The sequence below is a fragment of the Salvelinus fontinalis genome, chromosome 8 (assembly GCF_029448725.1).
Source record: "Salvelinus fontinalis isolate EN_2023a chromosome 8, ASM2944872v1, whole genome shotgun sequence".
Lineage (NCBI taxonomy): Eukaryota > Metazoa > Chordata > Actinopteri > Salmoniformes > Salmonidae > Salvelinus > Salvelinus fontinalis.
This window is the reverse complement of record NC_074672.1, coordinates 17,582,305-17,603,988: the sequence shown is the minus strand read 5'-3', so window position 1 is coordinate 17,603,988 and position 21,684 is coordinate 17,582,305. Positions and strand designations below refer to the sequence as shown.

The 21,684-nt window shown below is 42.5% G+C and overlaps 1 protein-coding gene across 1 annotated transcript; it reads left to right on the top strand.

Moving 5' to 3' along the window:
* Positions 1-1,300: 1,300 nt before the first annotated feature.
* Positions 1,301-20,802, top strand: LOC129860770 (G-patch domain and KOW motifs-containing protein-like). Its single transcript, XM_055931488.1, has 11 exons — positions 1,301-1,545; positions 13,582-13,775; positions 13,907-14,046; positions 16,317-16,423; positions 18,029-18,230; positions 18,490-18,622; positions 19,284-19,449; positions 19,708-19,819; positions 19,934-20,003; positions 20,122-20,207; positions 20,368-20,802. The coding sequence occupies exons 1-11, from the start codon at positions 1,334-1,336 to the stop codon at positions 20,494-20,496; spliced, it is 1,551 nt and encodes a 516-aa protein (XP_055787463.1). The 5' UTR covers positions 1,301-1,333; the 3' UTR covers positions 20,497-20,802.
* Positions 20,803-21,684: the final 882 nt, after the last annotated feature.

The following is a 21,684-nucleotide window of genomic DNA, read 5'->3' as shown; positions in this document are numbered from 1 at the left end:
ATCTGGCCTCTCTTGACAAAAAAAGTATAACAAATTTTCCAATCAGCGTTGAGTAAACTGAGCAAAATCAACTGTGAATGGTCCTGGCGCACCCCAAAAAAGTGTTAGGGGAAGCCAGCTTGGATTTTGGCGTCACTCCTATCAAATCCCATTGAGAGCATACATAATGGACAGAAAAACTTGCATTGTTGCATCTCGTTGTGTTGTTGTCCTCCGGTGGCTAGTGTAACGGCGACTTAAAGTTATACTGTTACACTAGCTAGCCTGCTAGCTAAAATTGTCCCGTTCCTAAATTAGCCATGGATGATAGGGATTTGGACTTGTGGTTTACAGTACTGGCAAATGATTAGAATGGCGATTCTGATCCAACCATTAATCCATACATTGTTGTGCCCCTGGAAGTTCAATATGTAGCTAGATGTAGAAGGCTAATGTTAACTAGCTAACGTTGCCCATAAATGTAAGTTAGGCTAGCGAGCAAGCGTTTTAGCCAGGTAGCCTAGGACAACACTAGGTAAAAGTGTGTACTTTATGACAGAGTGATAGACCGTTTTGTCAACATGAAAGAGAGGATGGCATTGGTGTTTCTCTACAAGTAGGGTGAGTCAACATGTTTTCTATTTGCACGAATGCGCACGCACACACACACAGAAATCAGAACCATGGACAGCCACATATTTAGCTTTCGTTGATTGGACTAAATTGTTTTTGGTATCTTTTAGTTGTCACTGTATTAGACTAAGCGGTCAGAGGTTATTTGTTGATGTTGAAGTTGAAATGGTGCTGGAATAGTGGAGGCAGGTCCTGTTTTCTTTACAACTTGCGGTAACTCTCTGTGGTTCTAAATCAATAGTTGTTTAGTGGTCCAAAAACGTCCAAAACATTAACTTGCTTGACCATGCTGTAGGTCATGTACCTATCTGTCACAATATGCTTTGTGGACTTCACTGGACAGAGGTTTCTACCCGGTTTTGTGATAAAACAAAGGTGTGGTTGAATTTATTAATCTTATTGTCTCGGACGTCAGGCCTATATATCACAGTTGCAAGACATATTAATTAACAGGCTATTGAGCAAACAACGCAATTACCCCAGTGATTTTACCCACGCGCCGCTACTTGGTATCTAAACTGATCCATCAAATCCCGCTTTCGGTCCACATAAAACTGCATTACCCAAAACTCTATTTTTTTCTCCTCCTACATCGCAAAAACATGGTCCGTGCATATCCCAATATCCCAATGTATATCCCATATCCCAAGATTAAATGTAAAATGGTTATGTTTAGAGTCGGGACGTCCTAAGCATCCCATATAGAGTTTGCCTTGCAAACATGGCGGCCTCTCAACAGGAGCAAAACAGCAGGAACGTTCATGTTGATACATCAACATCTAGTGCAAATCAACAACAAGGAGAGAGGAAATCAGGGGCTATATCTTTTGGTTTTAGCAAAACTGTAACTAAATTAAAATCTAGTCGGGATGAAGCTATCAACGCAGATGAGCGAGATTATTTAACCGGAGTCGATGGGAAAGAATTGCTAAGGTAAGCTAACGTTAGCTAGCTTCTAATGTTGGCGTCTAAATACAGTTGCATTAATACATATTGTTGCCTAGTAGTCAGCTAATAACGTTACTAGCCTGTATGTTGAATAAACATGTTGCTTTCCCTTTATGTATTCGCTAGTTAGCTATGTATTTAGCCACAGGTAGCAAAGACTTTACGGTTTAGAAACTCTTTGCCGGTAGCTACATTTCTTCTTCTTTGGTATTATGGCGGCCCGCAAACAAATATTGGTGCACGTTACTATTCTGTAGTAGCATTGGCTACTATTCCCTTGTATGAATTCATGACACTTTGTGAAAAATTGCCATACCAACTAACCCTGGCTGCACCCATTAAAACATCTACACAATTCCACTAATTTGGACCTATCTGATCCTACTCAAGGCCAGCAGCCTGGGAGGATGGGACACTATTGGTCAAAACATGCAACTTTTCTGCAGTAAAATGTTGTACCTATTCTCTGTGATTTTTACATTCCATTCCTGCGGTACAATTGACATCCATGGCCATTAACACCAACAAAAAAAACTTACAGAAGCACATGCTATTCCTATCACTCTCTACTGGCCTCTCACAGGAATCCTCTTAGGATCCCTCACCCTGGACCAGTCTTCTTCTACTACTCTCTTCACTGTCTCAGCATACAACACCTTCTGCACTACTCTGACCCTGGCAACCTGAACCTGCCTTTCTCTCGCTGGGCAGCTGTGATATCCAGCACCATGGGTACCCGTACAGTTTACACACACCATTTTATCCACCAATACACATTCCTTTGTCTCATGTCCTCCTGCACACTTCTCACATTTAGGGGTTTCCCTCCTACACACTGCTGCCACATGACTATAAGCTTGACACCTAAAACACCATAATGGATTTGGGACAAAAACTCACGGGATAACTGACACATCCTAACTTGACTTTATCTGGTAAAGCCTGCATCAAAACTCAAGAGTACAGACCGTGTCTTGTGTGTTTCACACCGCTCTCCAACGGGTTTGCATCTCACCAAATGGCAGGTGTCACAGACACCGGGAAGCTTCAACTTCAGTTGATCCTCCTCAACGCCACTCCAGCTATCACTCCTTTTAACAGCGCTCTGCTCCAGAGGAAAGCAAGTCACAGTTCTTGTCCCCAGTTACGTGGTGCAGAGCGCACGCTCCTAGTGGACGGCAGAAACGCAAAGAATCAACACAATTCCACTTCGAGTCACTTTCACCCACCCAACATTCCCCAACCTCTTCTCCACCCAACCTAACACTACATATGGATCTGCCAGAAGGCAATGATCCATTCTCTCCAAAAATCTCACTGACACTGGGCCAGAATCAACTCAGGACAAGGCTCAAACTCGGTGGTCTTCACCGCACCTGCCACCGCAGTTAATTAACCTTCTCTCGTCATGTTCAATTTCCTTCTGTAGCTCTTCCAAAAGGTATGCATGATCCACCACTCCATATTCACTCAAAATATGTTCCACCTTTTTGTTTCTGTCCACCATCTTCACCTTCATCAGATCTTCCAGAAGGCATGTGCATTCCCCCATTCCATATTTACTTATAATATGTTCCACTTTTCTCCTTTTTTCCTGTCCGTTACCCCCACCTCATAGCCACAATGTCCATCCATAGCTAAATTTCTTCTTCTTTGGGTTTTATAGTGAACTACACGAAAAAGGTGTATTGTCACCACCAACTGTGTGGGATGAAAATAAAAGATCCTAAAAGACAAATGTGGATAAAAAAAACTCATACTGTCTACCTGAAAATCACTCAACATGCTCCATGCCACATCTGTTCCAGCCACAATGATGTCCTATTTCTTTGAGTTCCTTTATACTTGAGCCGTGCAGTTTATCACAGTTGCATTGAACGCCACACATCCACTTTCTTTACGTACAGCATGCCCGGTTCTCTTGGTTGACAAATAGCCCTATTCACTATGGGCATTGCTGCATCTACTACCATTTCTTCAACTTCACTTGCTCTTTTGAGATACGATGGACTGCCCTAAATTTTGCCTCATCAACCTCTTTCACCCTTACAGGGCACTCCAAAATGGACGTTTTTCACTCCAACCTTCTGTATACTCCACCAGTCTGCACACACTTAAAACGTGGTCAAATTCTTTACAATTTCTGCACTGTAATGGTTTGGGGACAAAAGCTCTTAATGCATACCTCATATACCTCAGCTTTACATGAGTAGGGAGGTGCTCATCATTAAAAAAAAAACTATAGAACCGACAAACTTTCTTTTTTCCATCCACCATGCGGGTCAAGCAACAGGCACTAACCACACCTGGGATTCTCATCACTAGGTTGTTCTCCTTAACTTCCATCCACACCCCGGAAATTAATCCCTTAACAGGTGTTCTACTCCGGAGTTCAGAGCACGCTGCTTCAGGTGACTCGATTCTTGTGAGGCCCTCTTCCTCAGTTTCTCAGACACACAATTAGTCAGGACAAGCCCACTCCTGGTCACTCTGACTTAACTTCTACCAAGATATGATTTACCCTCTTCGAGACACTCATCAAAAAATCGTATCCCAACAAGAAACAAATCCCTTGTCTGATATATACCATCATCCCCTTCAACTATCAATATTTTTTATTTTTTTATCCATTCTTCGAGACTTCTGTTGTCATTTCCTCTTCTACAACTCAATTCGCTTCTCAACTCCGAATTCACTTCCGCCATGATTTCTCCGCCTTGGTCAGTTTGCTTTCTACCGGTACATTTGTTTGAACCAATAATTTAAACACTGAGTACACCAAACATTAAAACCTTCCTAATATTGAGTTGCAGCCCCTTTTTTACCCTCATAACAGCCTCAATTCATCGCGGTGTCAAACGTTCCACAGTGATGCTGGCCCATGTTGACTCCAATACTTCCCACAGTTGTCAGGTTGGCTGGATGTTCTTTGGCTGGTGGACCATTCTTGATACACACGGGAAACTGTTGAGTGTGGAAAAACCCAGCAGCGTTGCAGGTCTTGACACAAACCGTGCACCTGGCACCTACTTCCATACCACATTCAAAGGCACTTACAGTGGGGAGAGCAAGTATTTGATACACTGCCAATTTTGCAAGTTTTCCTACTTACAAAGCATGTAGAGGTCTGTAATTTTTATCATAGGTACACTTCAACAAAAGTGTACCAGAAAATCACATTGTATGATTTTTAAGTAATTCATTTGCATTTTATTGCATGACATAAGTATTTGATCACCTACCAACCAGTAAGAATTCCAGCTCTCACAGACCTGTTAGTTTTTCTTTAAGAAGCCCTCCTGTTCTCCACTCATTACATGTATTAACTGCATCTGTTTGAACTTGTCACCTGTATAAAAGACACCTGTCCACACACTCAATCAAACAGACTCCAACCTCTCCACAATGGCCAAGACCAGAGAGCTGTGTAAGGACATCAGGGGTAAAATGGTAGACCTGCACAAGGCTGGGATGGGCTACAGGACAATAGGCAAGCAGCTTGGTGAGAAGGCAACAACTGTTGGCGCAATTATTAGAAAATGGAAGAAGTTGAAGATGACGGTCAATCACCCTCGGTCTGGGGCTCCATGCAAGATCTCACCTCGTGGAGCATCAATGATCATGAGGAAGGTGAGGGATCAGCCCAGAACTACACGGCAGGACCTGGTCAATGACCTGAAGAAAGCTGGGACCACAGTCTCAAAGAAAACCATTAGTAACACACTACGCCGTCATGGATTAAAATCCTGCAGCGCACGCAAGGTCCCCCTGCTCAAGCCAGCGTATGTTCAGGCCCGTCTGAAGTTTGCCAATGACCATCTCGATGATCCAGAGGAGGAATGGGAGAAGGTCATGTGGTCTAATGAGACAAAAATAGAGCTTTTTGGTCTAAACTCCACTCGCCGTGTTTGGAGGAAGAAGAAGGATGAGTACAACCCCAAGAGCACCATCCCAACCGTGAAGCATGGAGGTGGAAACATCATTCTTTGGGGATGCTTTTCTGCAAAGGGGACAGGACGACTGCACCGTATTGAGGGGAGGATGGATGGGGCCATGTATCGCGAGATCTTGGCCAACAACCTCCTTCCCTCAGTAAGAGCATTCAAGATAGGTCGTGGCTGGGTCTTCCAGCATGACAACGACCCAAAACACACAGCCAGGGCAACTAAGGAGTGGCTCCGTAAGAAGCATCTCAAGGTCCTGGCGTGGCCTAGCCAGTCTCCAGACCTGAACCCAATAGAAAATCTTTGGAGGGAGCTGAAAGTCCGTATTGCCCAGCGACAGCCCCGAAAAATGAAGGATCTGGAGAAGGTCTGTATGGAGGAGTGGGCCAAAATCCCTGCTGCAGTGTGTGCAAACCTGGTCAAGAACTACAGGAAACATATGATCTCTGTAATTGCAAACAAAGGTTTCTGTACCAAATATTAAGTTCTGCTTTTCTGACGTATCAAATACTTATGTCATGCAATAAAATGCAAATGAATTACTTAAAAATCATACAATGTGATTTTCTGGATTTTTGTTTTAGATTCCGTCTCTCACAGTTGGTGTACCTATGATAAAAATTACAGACCTCTACATGCTTTGTAAGTAGGAAAACCTGCAAAATCGGCAGTGTATCAAATACTTGTTCTCCCCACTGTACATTTTTCACCCTCTGACTGGCACATATACACAATTCATGTCTCAATTGTTTCAAGGCTTGAAAATCCTTCTTTAACTGGTGTCCTTCCGTTCATCTACACTAGGGTTGAATATTTTCCCGGTATTTTACAAGTGTGCCATCCTGAGAATAAATCACTTTTTCTCCCGGGTAATCTGGTATTTCCCACCAAAACCGGAAGTGTCATTCAAAAGCATTATAAAGCATATAAATGTCTGGATTTGATTAGAATTTTCATGCTGACCAAAGCTCTAACCTGATGCTACCTGAGCCTGATGAGCCATATATTAAATACATTTTATGAGCCATATATTAAAGACATTTAATAAGCCCAAATGATTGTGCCATTTATGATATAGGCTACTGCACATTATGCACGACAGAAAAACATAAAAGCCCATAGATGTAGCTAGATATATGCTCTGTTTCATTTATTTACCCAACTCCAGTAGGCAAATTTCTTTGAGTGTGAACTGTTTTAATGTATTGTACACTGCTCAAAAAAATAAAGGGAACACTTAAACAACACAATGTAACTCCAAGTCAATCACACTTCTATGAAATCCAACTGTCCACTTAGGAAGCAGCACTGATTGACAATAAATTTCACATGCTGTTGTGCAAATGGAATAGACAAAAGGTGGAAATTATAGGCAATTAGCAAGACACCCCCAAAAAGGAGTGATTCTGCAGGTGGTGACCACAGACCACTTCTCAGTTCCTATGCTTCCTGGTTGATGTTTTGGTCACTTTTGAATGCTGTTGGTGCTCTCACTCTAGTGGTAGCATGAGACGGAGTCTACAACCCACACAAGTGGCTCAGGTAGTGCAGTTCATCCAGAATGGCACATCAATGCGAGCTGTGGCAAAAAGGTTTACTGTGTCTCTCAGCGTCGTGTCCAGAGCATGGAGGCGCTACCAGGAGACAGGCCAGTACATCAGGAGACGTGGAGGAGGCCGTAGGAGGGCAACAACCCAGCAGCAGGACCGTTACCTCCGCCTTTGTGCAAGGAGGTGCACTGCCAGAGCCCTGCTAAATGACCTCCAGCAGGCCACAAATGTGCATGTGTCAGCATATGGTCTCACAAGGGGTCTGAGGATCTCATCTCGGTACCAATTGGCAGTCAGGCTACTTCTGGCGAGCACATGGAGGGCTGTGCGGCCCCACAAAGAAATGCCACCCCACACCATGACTGACCCATCGCCAAACCGGTCATGCTAGAGGATGTTGCAGGCAGCAGAACGTTCTCCACGGCGTCTCCAGACTCTGTCACATCTGTCACATGTGCTCAGTGTGAACCTGCTTTCATCTGTGAAGAGCACAGGGCGCCAGTGGCGAATTTGCCAATCTTGGTGTTCTCTGGCAAATGCCAAACGTCCTGCACGGTGTTGGGCTGTAAGCACAACCCCCACCTGTGGACGTCGGGCCCTCATACCACCCTCATGGAGTCTGTTTCTGACCGTTTGAGCAGACATGCACATTTGTGGCCTGCTGGAGGTCATTTTTCAGGGCGCTGGCAGTGCACCTCCTTGCACAAAGGCGGAGGTAGCGGTCCTGCTGCTGGGTTGTTGCCCTCCTACGGCCTCCTTCACGTCTCCTGATGTACTGGCCTGTCTCCTGGTACCGCCTCCAAGCTCTGGACACGACGCTGACAGACACAGCAAACCTTTTTGCCACAGCTCGCATTGATGTGCCATCCTGGATGAACTGCACTACCTGAGCCACTTGTGTGGGTTGTAGACTCCGTCTCATGCTACCACTAGAGTGAGAGCACCGCCAGCATTCAAAAGTGACCAAAACATCAGCCAGGAAGCATAGGAACTGAGAAGTGGTCTGTGGTCACCACCTGCAGAATCACTCCTTTTTTGGGGGTGTCTTGCTAATTGCCTATAATTTCCACCTTTTTTCTATTCCATTTGCACAACAGCATGTGAAATTTATTGTCAATCAGTGTTGCTTCCTAAGTGGACAGTTTGATTTCACAGAAGTGTGATTGACTTGGAGTTACATTGTGTTGTTTAAGTGTTCCCTTTATTTTTTTGAGCAGTGTATTATATGGACTGGAATTACACACATCATTCAAACGCACATCGTTCAAAAGCTGAAGAGAACATGCAATTCTGGTGCAGCATGTGTAGCCTACAAAGTTACAAGATTGATTTTAATTTTGCAATATAATAGGGCCTATTTGTACAGTGCATTCGGAAAGTATTCAGACCCCTTCCCTTTTTCCACATTTTGATTCTAAAATTGATTAAATAAATACATCCTCAATCTACACACAATACCTCATGATATAGCAAAAAACGTTTTTAAAGTTATTCAAATGTATTAAAAAATAAAAACGGATACCTTATTTACAGACGTATTCAGACCCTTTGCTGTGAGACTCGAAATTGAGCTCAGGTGCATCCTGTTTCCATTGATCATCCTTGAGATGTTTCTACAACTTGATTGGAGTCCACCTGTGGTAAATTCAATTCATTGGACATGATTTGGAATGGCACACACCTGTCTATATAAGGTCCCACAGTTGACAGTGCATGTCAGAGCAAAAACCACGCCATGAGGTCAAAGGAATTGTCCGTAGAGCTCCGAGACAGGATTGTGTCGACGCGCAGATCTGGGGAAGGGTACCACAACATTTCCGCAGCATTGAATGTCCCCAAGAACACAGTGGCGTCCATCATTCTTAAGTGGAAGAAGTTTGGAACCACCAAGACTCTTCCTAGAGCTGGCCAAACTGAGCAATCAGGGGAGAAGGACCTTGGTCAGGGAGGTGACCAAGAAACCGATGGTCACTCTGACAGAGCTCCGGAGTTCCTCTGAACTTTCCAGAAGGACAACCATCTCTGCAGCACTCCACCAGGCCTTTATGGTAGATTGGCCAGACGGAAGCCACTCCTCAGTGCCAAAAAGGCACCTAAAGGACTCTGATCATGAGAAACAAGATTCTCTGGTCTGATGAAACCCAGATTGAACACTTTGGCCTGAATGTCAAGTGTCACGTCTGGAGGAAACCAGGCACCGATTATCGTCTGGCCAATACCATCCCTACGGTGAAGCATGGTGGTGGCAGCATCATGCTGTGGGGATGCTTTTTCAGCGGCAGGGACTGGGAGACCAGTTGGAATCGAGGGAAAGATGAAAGGAGCAGAGAGATCCTTGATGAAAACCTGCTCCAGAGCGCTCAGGACCTCAGACTGGGGTGAAGGTTCACCTTCTAACAGGACAACAACGCTAAGCATACAGCCAAGACAACGCTTCGGAACAAGTGTCTGAATGTTCTTGAGTGGCCTAGCCTGAGCCCGGACTTGAAAGCGATCGAACATCTCTGGAGATACCTGAAAATAGCTGTGCAGCGACGCTCTCCATCCAACCTGACAGTTTTTGAGAGGATCTGCAGAGAAGAGTGGGAGAACCTCCCCAAATACAGGTGTGCCAAGCTTGTAGCGTCGTACCCCAAAAGACTCAAGGCTGTAATTGCTGCCAAAGGTGCTTCAATAAAGTACTGAGGAAGGGTCTGTATACTTCTGTAAATGTGATATTTAAGTTTTTAATTTGCAAAAATGTTTAAAACCAGTTTTTGCTTTGTTATTATGGTGTTGTGTGTAGATTTGATGAGGGGAAAAAACACGAATCCATTTTAGAATAAAGCTGTAATGTAACAATGTGGAAAAAGTCAAGGGGTCTGGATACTTTCTGAATGCACTGTATAATTAGTAGACTGACTCGTGTATATACCTTTTCATTATATTTCCCCTAAAGTTATTAGCCTACCTTTCTCTTGCTGCTTCTTTACTTCCTCGCTTTCAACAGTTAGATGGAACCAGTTTTGTTGTCCTTATCTTCATTATAATGACAACCTTGAATAGTATAGGACTAGAATTAGATGCAGAAGGCTTTCACTTCTCTTCACAGATTGAATGGTTATGGGTCTGAATAAATAACTGCTAAAGCCTACCGCCATCGAGCGTCTATTGGCTTCTGTATTTAACATTCAGCATAAAAAGAGCTTGCTTCCCTATTCGAACAGTCTATTGGTATAAGAAATGGTGAAAAAAACAATGTCCAGTAAGCTATTCGAGTCTAGCTCTTCCTGTATGAGACTCCAAGAGTTAAGGAGTGTTTTTTAAGGAGAGGCCAGCGGAGTACAGGTGCTTGTGTATTGCGCATGAGACAAAGGTTAGAAGCTTATTATGTATAACCCATCACGAATTAGTTAAATATAAGGCTAATACTGCATTGACTGTATTACCTGAAAGAGGTAGGCTAGGACACCTACAGTTTAAGTCGGAAGTTTACATACACTTTAGCCAAATACATTTAAACTCAGTTTTTCACAATTCCTGACATTTAATCCCAGTAAAAAATCCCTGTTTTAGGTCAGTTAGGATCACCACTTTATTTTAAGAATGTGAAATGTCAGAATAATAGTAGAGAGAAAGATTCATTTCAGCTTTTATTTCTTTCATCACATTCCCAGTGGGTCAGAAGTTTATATACACTCAATTAGTATTTGGTAGCATTGCCTTTAAATTGTTTAACTTGGGTCAAACGTTTCGGGTAGGCTTCCACAAGCTTCCCACAATAAGTTAGGTAAATTTTGGCCCATTCCTCCCTACAGAGGTGGTGTAACTGAGTCAGGTTTGTAGGCCTCCTTGCTCGCACACACCTTTTCAGTTCTGCTCACACATTTTCTATAGGATTGAGGTCAGGGCTTTGTGATGGCCACTCCAATCAATCAATCAAGTTTATTTTATATAGCCCTTCGTACATCAGCTAATATCTCGAAGTGCTGTACAGAAACCCAGCCTAAAACCCCAAACAGCAAGCAATGCAGGTGTAGAAGCACGGTGGCTAGGAAAAACTCCCTAGAAAGGCCAAAACCTAGGAAGAAACCTAGAGAGGAACCAGGCTATGAGGGGTCCAATACCTTGACTTTGTCCTTAAGCCATTTTGCCACAACTTTGGAAGTACGCTTGGGGTCATTGTCCATTTGGAAGACCTATTTGCGACCAAGCTTTAACTTCCTGTCTTGAGATGTTGCTTCAATATATCCACATAATTTTCCTACCTCATGATGCCATCTATTTTGTGAAGTGCACCAGTCCCTCCTGTAGCAAAGCACCCCTACAACATGATGCTGCCACCCCTGTGCTTCATGGTTGGGATGGTGTTCTTTGGCTTGCAAGCCTCCCCCTTTTTCCTCCAAACATAACAATGGTTATTATGGCCAAACAGTTCAATTTTTGTTTCATCAGACCAGAGGACATTTCTTCAAAAAGTATGATCTTTTGTCCCCATGTGCGGTTCCAACCGTAGTCTGCCATTTTTATGGCGGTTTTGGAGCAGTGGCTTCAACCTTGCTGTGCAGCTTTTCAGGTTGTCGATATAGGACTCATTTTACTGTGGAAATAGATACTTTTGTACCTGTTTCCTCCAGCATCTTCACAGGGTCCTTTGCTGTTGTTCAGGGATTTATTTTGAACTTTTTGCGCTAAAGTACATTAATCTCTAGGAGACAAAACACGTCTCCTTCCTGAGCGGTATGACGGCTGCGTGGTCCCATGGTGTTTATACTTGTGTACTATTGTTTGTACAGATGAACGTGGTACCTTCAGGCTTTTGGAAATTGCTCCCAAGGATGAACCAGACTTGTGGTGTACAATTCTTTTTTTTTCTGAGTTTTTGGCTGATTTCTTTTGATTTTCCCATGATGTCAAGCAAAGAGGCACTGAGTTTGAAGGTAGGGTTAGGCATTGAAATACATTCGCAGATACACCTCCAATTAACTCAAATGATGTCAATTAGCCTATCGGAAGCTTCTAAAGCAGTGACATAATTTTCTGGAATTTTCCAAGCTGTTCAAAGGCACAGTCAGCTTAATGTATGTAAACTTCTGACCCACTGGAATTGTGATACAGTGAAATAATCTGTCTGTAAACAATTGTTGGAAAAATTACTTGTCATGCACAAAGTAGATGTCCTAACCGACTTGCCAAAACTATAGTTTGTTAACAATTAATTTGTGGAGTGATTGAAAAACGAGTTTTAATGACTCCAACCTAAGTGTATGTAAACTTCCGACTTGCTGTGCCTTTTCCCTTTTCCTCCACGACATGGAAACCGGTAAGTGTTCGAGGAGATGTCAATTCGTTAGTAGGCTAACTGAAGAGTGTCCTCCCCTCCTCGATAGAACCTCTGAGAAGCAAGCAAGAATAAGCAAGACATAGAAAGAATAAGGCTGTGACCTGGCAATTTCTCTTCAAAATAGAAAGCCCGCAATGAAGATGGTAAAAAATAATAATGGTCGAAATTTGTAAAATGTTATTAGGAAATGTTAGCAGACCTAGAATTTTATTTAACAATATCAAAAAAGGAAAATAGTTAATAGCCTAAATATTATTATTATAATTATTATAATGAACTTGAGAACATATTTAAATCACATTGTTATTTAGCCTATTCACATTGCGATGTTCAGTATGTTTTATACAAGCCATTTTTGTCCACATTCACCAGAACGACTGCCCCCTCTCATTGAACCCACAAAGTTCAAGGCCGACCTCGGTACTGCAGGCATTGTTTGCAGAGAACAGAATCCCCCATTATAGTGAAGGGGAAAATGGCAATCTTCGTGGTCCATCATGTAAATAAATACATTTCTTGAAGACAATCACAGTACCAATAATTGCTTCTATTACATCAGATGTATGTCCTTGAACCAATTATTTTAAAGAAGTTATATGGAAAAGTAATAAGGATAATTGACTTTGTAGCTAATGGCAGCCTGCAGTATCTTGAGATACTCAATGAGAGGGGGCAGCACTGAGCTAGCTTGCAATGTTACTTTCTGGAGTAGCTCAAACTCAAATATATGTCTACATAAATTTACCACATTAGACACCATCTTAACCGACTACCTTGGCTTCAAATGCACTATTGAGTCTACACATAGGAATGAATGGTGTCACGTGATCGATGGCTTTGTCCATTCATATAAACAGTCATTGACGTTCCCCTCTCGCGGCCTCTCCTCGATTTACCTTTGACCCATTTCAAAAGGAGGACTCAATCTAATTGAGAAAAGGCCTGGAGGTGCGTCCCAATATCTACTTTCTCCTGAAATGTGTACAATCCCTCACTACTTCCCAAAAATCTGGATTGGTGGAGCCATGGGCTTGTGGGAATTTTCACGATATCTCTTATACCAGTCATTTCCTTTCAAGTCAGTGAAGGAAAGCAAACAAGTGCACACTTTGGGAGGAAGGAGAGATAATTGGGACATAACTTTGCAAAGGCTAATTGTTTTGTGTAGTTGGTAAATGCTTTCTACCTCCTTTGTCCGTCTTAGTATCAAGCCTGTGGAGAAGCCAAAGGAGCTGATCATTCCACTCATCCAAAGGAATCGCTGGTGCAGCAGGCAGGAAAACAGAGCTGGCCAGGTCCAGGGGCACGGTGATGGAGGGGGGGATAAGGCCAAAACACAACCCCCCTCTCAGGAGCAGGACTCAGTGGAATCACAGGCTGTCAAAGAAATTATTGAAGGTGCATGTCTGTGTCAGCTTCAGTTTCTACTTCAGTGAAGATAGCCTCTCAGAAATTAGCACCTTATCCTAATGTTGTGAATCCAGCATTAATACTTTAATCACTCTTTCAATATCACATCTCTCTTTCAGAATCTCAGAGGCAGCTTGATCAGTGGAAAAATGGGGACCAAGCAGACCCCAACCTCACCATCCCCCTGCTGATGCAGAACCAGGCTCCACAGGGGTTTGAGGATGGAGACCACATCAAGGTGGACCTGCGACCGGAGTCTGTAAGTATGGGGCGAGGGTCAGAGGAACCTTATCCGTGACCGTCTGGTTCTTGGGTCTTGTTGTGTCAATAGACTGTGAAGTAAATTCAATGCATTTTCACAGCAAATGTTATGTGTGAGGTCAAATTAGGATGGGCAACTTGGACAGACTGAAAGTTGTGTCAGATTACGAGAGAGATGTTGATTCCTAAACAGAGATGGAAAGTTAGGATACGCATGAGTGAATGAGAGCGCGTGATGGATTAACAAGTGTGTGAAAGTCAGATCAACAGAATGTGTGCGATGACAGATGGAGGTGGACTGACCAGTTTAACTGGGACTGAAACCAGAGACTGTGTGAAAGTGCTGACCGCAGGATATTTCCACCAAACCGAACCGTGCCAACAGAGAAGTGTGTGTGTGTGTGTGTGTGCATGACACGTACTCACTTCAGATCTGACAGCATCTTACGAACGAGATGACACTCGCTTGCCCTCCCTCTCCCTAGAGACCAACAGTCATCTTCCTCTCTGCATATCTTCCTCATCACCCATCTCCCACCCTCTCATCACTGTCATCTCACATCTGTCTTGACTTTAGATACAGTGCCTTCAGAAAGTATTCATACCCCTTGAGATTTTTCCATATTTTGTTGTTACAGCCTGAATTTAAAATTGATTACATTTTTTTTTGTCACTGGCCTACAGACAATGCCTCATAATGTCAGTTCAATTATGTTTTTCGAATAAAAAAATTGTAAAGTAATTAAAAATGAAAAGCTGAAATGTATTGAGTCAATAACTATTCAACCCCTTTGTTATGGCAAGCCTAAATAAGTTCAGGGGTAAAAATGTGCTTAACAAGTCACATAATGAGTTGCATGGACTCTCTGTTTAACATTATTTTTTTAATGACTACCTCATCTCTGTACCCCACACATACAATTATCTGTAAGGTCCCTCAGTCAAGCAGTGAATTTCAAACACAGATTCAACAGATTCACAGATTCAGGTTATCCAATGTCTCGCAAAGGGCACCTTTTGGTAGATGGGGAATAAAAAAATAAAAATGCAGACATTGAATATCCCTTTGAGCATGGTGAAGTTATTAATTACACTTTGGATGGTGCATCACTACACCCAGTCACTACAAAGATACAGGCTTCTTTCCTAACTACATTTGCCAGAGAGGAAGGTAACCGCTCAGGGATTTCACCATGAGGCCAATGGTGACTTTAAAACAGTTATAGAGTTTTAATGATTTGATAGAAAACTGAGGATGGATCAACAACATTGAAGTTACTCCACAATACTAACCTAATTGACAGTGAAAAGAAGGAAGCCTGTAGCGTATTAAACTATTCCAAAACATGCATCCTGTTTGCAAAAAAGGTACTAAAGTAATACTGCCAAATACAAAGTGTTATGTTTGGGGCAAATACAACACATTACTGAGTACCACTCTACATATTTTCAAGCATAAGTGGTGGCTGCATCATGTTATGGGTATGCTTGTAATCACTAAGGACTGGGAAGTTTTTCAAGACAAAAAATAAACTAATGGAGCTAAGCACAGAAAAAATCATAGAGGAAAACCTGGTTCAGTCTGCTTTCCACCAGACCATGGGAAATTAATTCTACAAAATATTGACTGGGGGTGTGAATACTTATGTAAATGAGGTAATTTTTTATTTTCTAAAAGTCACTTTGTCATTGTGGGTTATTGTGTGTAGATGGGTGAGAATTATTATTTATTTATTTTGAATGCAGGCTGTAACGCAACAATGTGGAATAAGTCAAGGGGTATGAATACTTTCTGAAGGCACCGTATTAGGGAGGGGCTGAGGAGCTGGCTCATTCCACCTTCATGCTTCTCCCACTATTGTGTGATCCCAGCTTCCCCTAGAGCAGACAGAGCCCATAAGGGAGCTAGTGAGGAACATGGCACTGGGACAGACAGAACCCACATGAATGACAGCAGCATGTCTCTACACTGCTGTGATGTGGTTGTTGACCTCTGTCAACTTGGTCTGAGTCTGTCAGCCTAGAGCCAAAGGATTGTATAACAACAACATTGGAATCAGCTATTTCTGTCTGTGTATGGAGTCCGGACATACACAAGCATCTGTCAGTCTATAGAAACACTATCTGGCAGGCTGACACAAATGACAATCAGATGTACAGAGCATTAGACTGTACCAGTGGGTGTGTAAAGAGTGATGTCTGTTTTTCTCACTATCTGAGACTGCATATAGAATGTGACGTGTGTCTTATCAATTGCTGTGTGTTCAGTCCACAGAGGCAGACTATGACAGTGTTCCTGTGGAGGTGTACGGGTTAGCCATGCTGAAGGGGATGGGCTGGAAGGCCGGAGAGGGCATCGGGCGGACCTTCAAACAGTGCGTATTCTCCCTCATAGTCAGTCTTCATCCCCAATCCCCATGTTATTTTTAATGCCTTTAAAATATCTGGTTTGCTATGTCTGCTTTATTTATAATGCCAATATTATCCACTCTTGTTGCATCAGGTTTTTGGCATCGGACTTATATTACAGAAAATAAGTAATGACATAAGATGATTATGCTGTTTTCCCCAGAGTACAGTAAATAATGTAGTTTTAGTAATGCAATCTTACTGTGGTTGGCCACTGTTGTTTTTAATCTTCAAGCCCATCTGTTTGCTAGTCTGAAAATATAAACCCATTGACTCATAGACATAGGGGTCGATCTCATCCCATTATACTTCCTAGTTCACTCCCACCCAAGGTTGACAGTAAGCCAGAACGGTCATGTACGAAGTCCCAGCAAAGCAAATAGTGTGGGGTACGCAATACCGGTAAAACATGAGCCTATCACGATCATTAATACACAGATTCCATGAAAAATGTAGGCTATTACACTTTATCATGACCGCATGGAAAATTAGCGAATTGACTTGTGTAGACCTAATGAATGGGCAATTGTCAATGTCATTCATAACACTCTTTGGTGTTTTGTAAGTGATATCTCTTTACTTTTAGGCCTATCAAATGGGTGGAGTAGCCTAATCGTTGGAATAGTAACTGAAGTCTGAACACTGACTGTAGACTGTAGGCCTCACATGTAGCCTATTATAATGTTAACTCCTGCTGAATGAAGTGTTCCTCGCAGTAAAATTACAGAACAAATCTACATTTTGTCTCGGGAATAGGAGTGGAGAAATAGGATTCATTTCAGCATCTTGAAAGAATGAAAATATGCGCTTAGGGACCTGTTGTGTAGCCTAAACAAGCAATTTCTTTCAGCAACATTAAAGCTGACAGTATCTCATTTTCAACCACATAAAATATGCATCCAAGATTAACTGAAATACTATCAGAAACATGTTGGATCGTTTTCAAAGCTTTTGATTTCCTTGAAACCGGCGTCATTTGGAAATCTCCCTAAATCCTCGCTCCGTGAGAGAAGCAGGAATGAAAGAACTTTACCGATGTCAACTAGATTGTTGATGATGCATTGATCATTCTATCGATGTATGACATTGTTCTGGGGAGCAAGGCTTTATTTAGAATTCTAGACAAGCATCAAGTAATGACAGAAGAGAAGCTGCATGTAGGCTATCTAATTATAGACAAGTTGACTAACAAGATGTTGGAAATTATAAGCAGAAAAATATCTGAATGAGGCTGAAAAACCACCGTCCTTGAGTAACATGCACAAGTAGACTACATGAGCCTTTTGAAGTAATTGTTTGACAATCAGATGAATACATGACAGGTTGTGTTTATGCCACATGAAAAGGTAGGCTAATACATTTTCAAAGTTAAATGACAAATCTTGACTTAGGCTCATAGAGATGCTATGAAATGAATACGGATTCCAAATGTCATTCTATGATTAAGCCCATAAAAAAAGTGGATTTTAAGAAGGGAATTCTCACACAGGAGGGACCCCATACCAGGAAGAATCTACTTTCACCCCGCTCCCACCTAATCTCTCTCTCCCCTCTCTCTCTCCTCTCTCTAGGGACGTGAAGCCCATAGAGCACCAGCTGAGGCCGAAGGGTCTGGGTCTGGGAGCTGACCGCTCTGCTATAAGGGACCTGGAGCCCAGCGGGCCCCGGAGGCCCCCAAAGCCAGGCGATGAGCGGAAGGAGGAGACCCTAGTCCTGGGGCCTGGAGGCCATGTGCTGGTGGAGTCTGGAGCACACAAGGACCTGTACGGGAAGGTGAGATTTCTGGCTTTGTTTGTCTGGACTCTCTGGAACTACAGAAAGCAGCAGCAATCTCCTGAGAACATAACACTGTGGCATATCACTATCTCGTAGGCCATCTTAGGCGTCATAGTTGTTGTTTCATAGCAAAACAATTAGCTTTACTTTGCTCAAATGTAACTGTCTCTCTACTTGTGCCTTTGCACACTGATTGACTGTTTTCTCTCCCTCCTCGCAACACCCCTCCTATTGCCCCAACATTCCTATGTTACAGATTGAAGGAGTTGATCCGGACAATGCACGAGTAGTGGTCAAGCTTGCGATTGGTAGCAAGACTGTGACAATCAGTCAATATGCACTGAAACTGGTTGACCGCACAGAATATGACAAAAACGGCAAAGACCTCAGTAAGTCTCTCCTACCACCATGTTAGTTTTGTGATTGCTCTCTGAAATGACATTGAACCTGTTTACCGTAAAATATTGGAATAATTTAGTTGAGCAAACAAATGTCATACAGGGTCATGGAAATGTTCTTTCCATTACTATTTCCAATATTGTTGTCTTGGCAATACTGAGACACCCACTCACTACATGGATGGAAGGTTCTAGACCAGAACAAGGGGGGGAAAAAACAACTGAAGGGCAGACTGTTCTGTTGTTGAGTGATGAGCTGGGCTGATTCCATAGGCTCGCTCTCTCCTTTAGCTAAGTGACATTTGAGCCTCTGTGTGAAAAGGAGCCATCTGGCCTTTTACCATTCCAACCCAAAACAGCCATGCTGTCACTGCTCTTATTGTCAGTAATCAGAAGGACCCGTTTCTGGAGTGGAGGGAGGTTCACACATAAGCAATGTCAGTCAAATATACACTGGTACTGTTTGTGAACAGGCAAATTGTACTGCTCTCATGTGGCTTATTTGTTATTGCTGAATAGTTCAATATATATCAGCACTAGCATAGCAATAATGCAGATGAGACTACTTGATCATTGTGATGAAACTGTTTAATGGAGCCCCCTTGGACTGTTAGTGACATTGCGAATGTAACACTATCTTTCTACCAATCAGGTCGCCTCAGCAGGGCCCACAAAGAGAAGGAACGGCAGAGACGGGAGGAGAAAGAGAGGAGGAGTAACAAGGAAGAGGAGAGGAAGAAAAGTAGATCTTCTGAGAGGGACAGAGATGGAGGGAAGGACCAGAGAAAAAGGAAACACCGGGATTCTAGTCAGGACAGGTAGAGGATCCTGAAAATATGGGATGAGGTTGGAAGTGTAGGATTTGTATATATTTTTTTAAATACAAGAGGTTAACTAATGACTTGGATTAGTTAATGTTTATGCTGGATTATAGTACTCCTTCATAAATTCTAAATCTAAAGCAATTATTTACTCACACCATTTCATTTGATAACACATAATAAAATGATTTGAGAGTAAATAATTGCTTCAAATGATTGTTTTTGTTTGTATCACCTTTTCCCTTCTCTCCTTAGAGAGAAGCCCCAGGCAAAGCTACCTCCTGCTGCCCCCTCCTGGCTCCAGAGAGACCTCAAAGTTCGCTTTGTAGATAAAGCCTTCAAAGGAGGAAAATACTACAATTCAAAGGTATGAACACTAGGTGCACAATTCATTGCCTGTTGACACTTTACGGCCCACTACAGTTCTGTGGTGTTGATCTTTAGAATCAATTTAATGAATGTCCTATGCTGTTTTTTGAAGATGCGAATAGAGGATGTCTTGTCGCCAAACATCTGTGTGTGTCGTACTGAGGAGGGCAGATTCTTAGATGGTGAGTTTTACTGCTGAATTACATTCTACCTACTCCAACCCATATTATTTTAACTGGTGTTCCCTCTACTCATCTATTTTTCCTTCAATGATGCCCTTATGTCTTCATGATAACATAGATGTGAAACAGACGATGCTGGAGACCATTGTGCCAAAGACTGACTCTGAGGACATCATGGTTGTACTCGGCGAACACAGGGGGCAGGTGAGTGAGTGGATGGGTTGGCTCATCGTTATCACTTTGCCTGTAAAACATCCATGCGGATTTGTTTCATAGCTTTTATTACTGATTGGATTGAGGAGTACAAAATGTTAAATATACAATTAATTGAAGTGTCTGTAGTTAATGACGTGGTGTGTTTCAGGTAGGTCGTATTCTCCAGAGGGACCGAGACAGGAGCAGAGCCATGGTGCAGCTGGACAGATATGAGGAGAAAGTCTTCACCCTGGACTATGACTCCATCTGCCATTACGTAGGAGGGGGAGATCACTGACACCCTCCGCTTTTACCATATAACTAGTGATGTACTGTTAAAATATTGGTGGGGGAATAAAGTAACCCTCCCCATACGTTCAATGCATTTTTCCACATTAGGTGGGTAAACGCTTGCGCAAAATAAAAAGGTACGTAAAGTGTTCAGGGGTGTTTATCCTCCACTTCAACACTGATCTCAACCTGCCCCAAACATCCAAACATGTCCTTTTCATTTTACAAAGTTTGGTCATAAAATGCAAGAGTGTATGTACAGTGAGTAACTTTTGTCAGTATATCTTTGTAATAAAATCATGTCAACAGCAAAGCCATTTTGTCCTGACTCAAGTGGCAATATTACAACAGTAATGGCATAATCATGCTGTTGGCAATACTAATATATATAAATATACAGTTGAAGTTTACAGGTTGGAGTCATTAAACTCATTTTTCAACCACTCCACAAATTTCTTGTTAACAAACTATAGTTTTGACATTTTTCCAACAATGAGACCGATTATTTTCCTGTATCACAATTCCAGTGGGGCAGAAGTTGACTGTGCCTTTAAAAAGCTTGGAAAATTTCAGAAAATTGTCTTGGCTTTAGAAGCTTCTGATAGGCTAATTGACATCATTGGAACTGTGGATGTATTTCAAGGCCTACCTTCAAACTGTGCCTCTCTGCTTGACATGGGAAAATCAAAATAAATCAGCCAAGACCTCAAAAACAATTGTAGACCTCAGTCTGGTTCATCCTTGGGAGATGCTGGAGGAAACCGGTACAAAAGTATCTATATCCACAGTAAAATGAGTCCTATATCGACATAACCTGAAAGGCCGCTCAGCAAGAAAGCCACTGTTCCAAAACCGCCATTAAAAAGCCAGACTACGGTTTGCAACTGCACATGGGGACAAAGATCGTACTTTTTGGAGAAATGTCCTCTGGTCTGATGAAACAAAAATAGAACCGTTTGGCCATAATGACCATCGTTATGTTTGGAGGAAAAAGGGAGAGGCTTGCAAGCCGAAGAACACCATCCTAACCGTGAAGCACAGGGGTGGCAGCATCATGTTGTGGGGGTGCTTTGCTGCAGTAGGCACTGGTGCACTTCACAAAATAGATGGCATCATGAGGGAGGAAAATTGTGGATATATTGAAGCAACATCTCAAGACATCAGTCAGGAAGTTAAAACTTGGTCGCAAATGGAC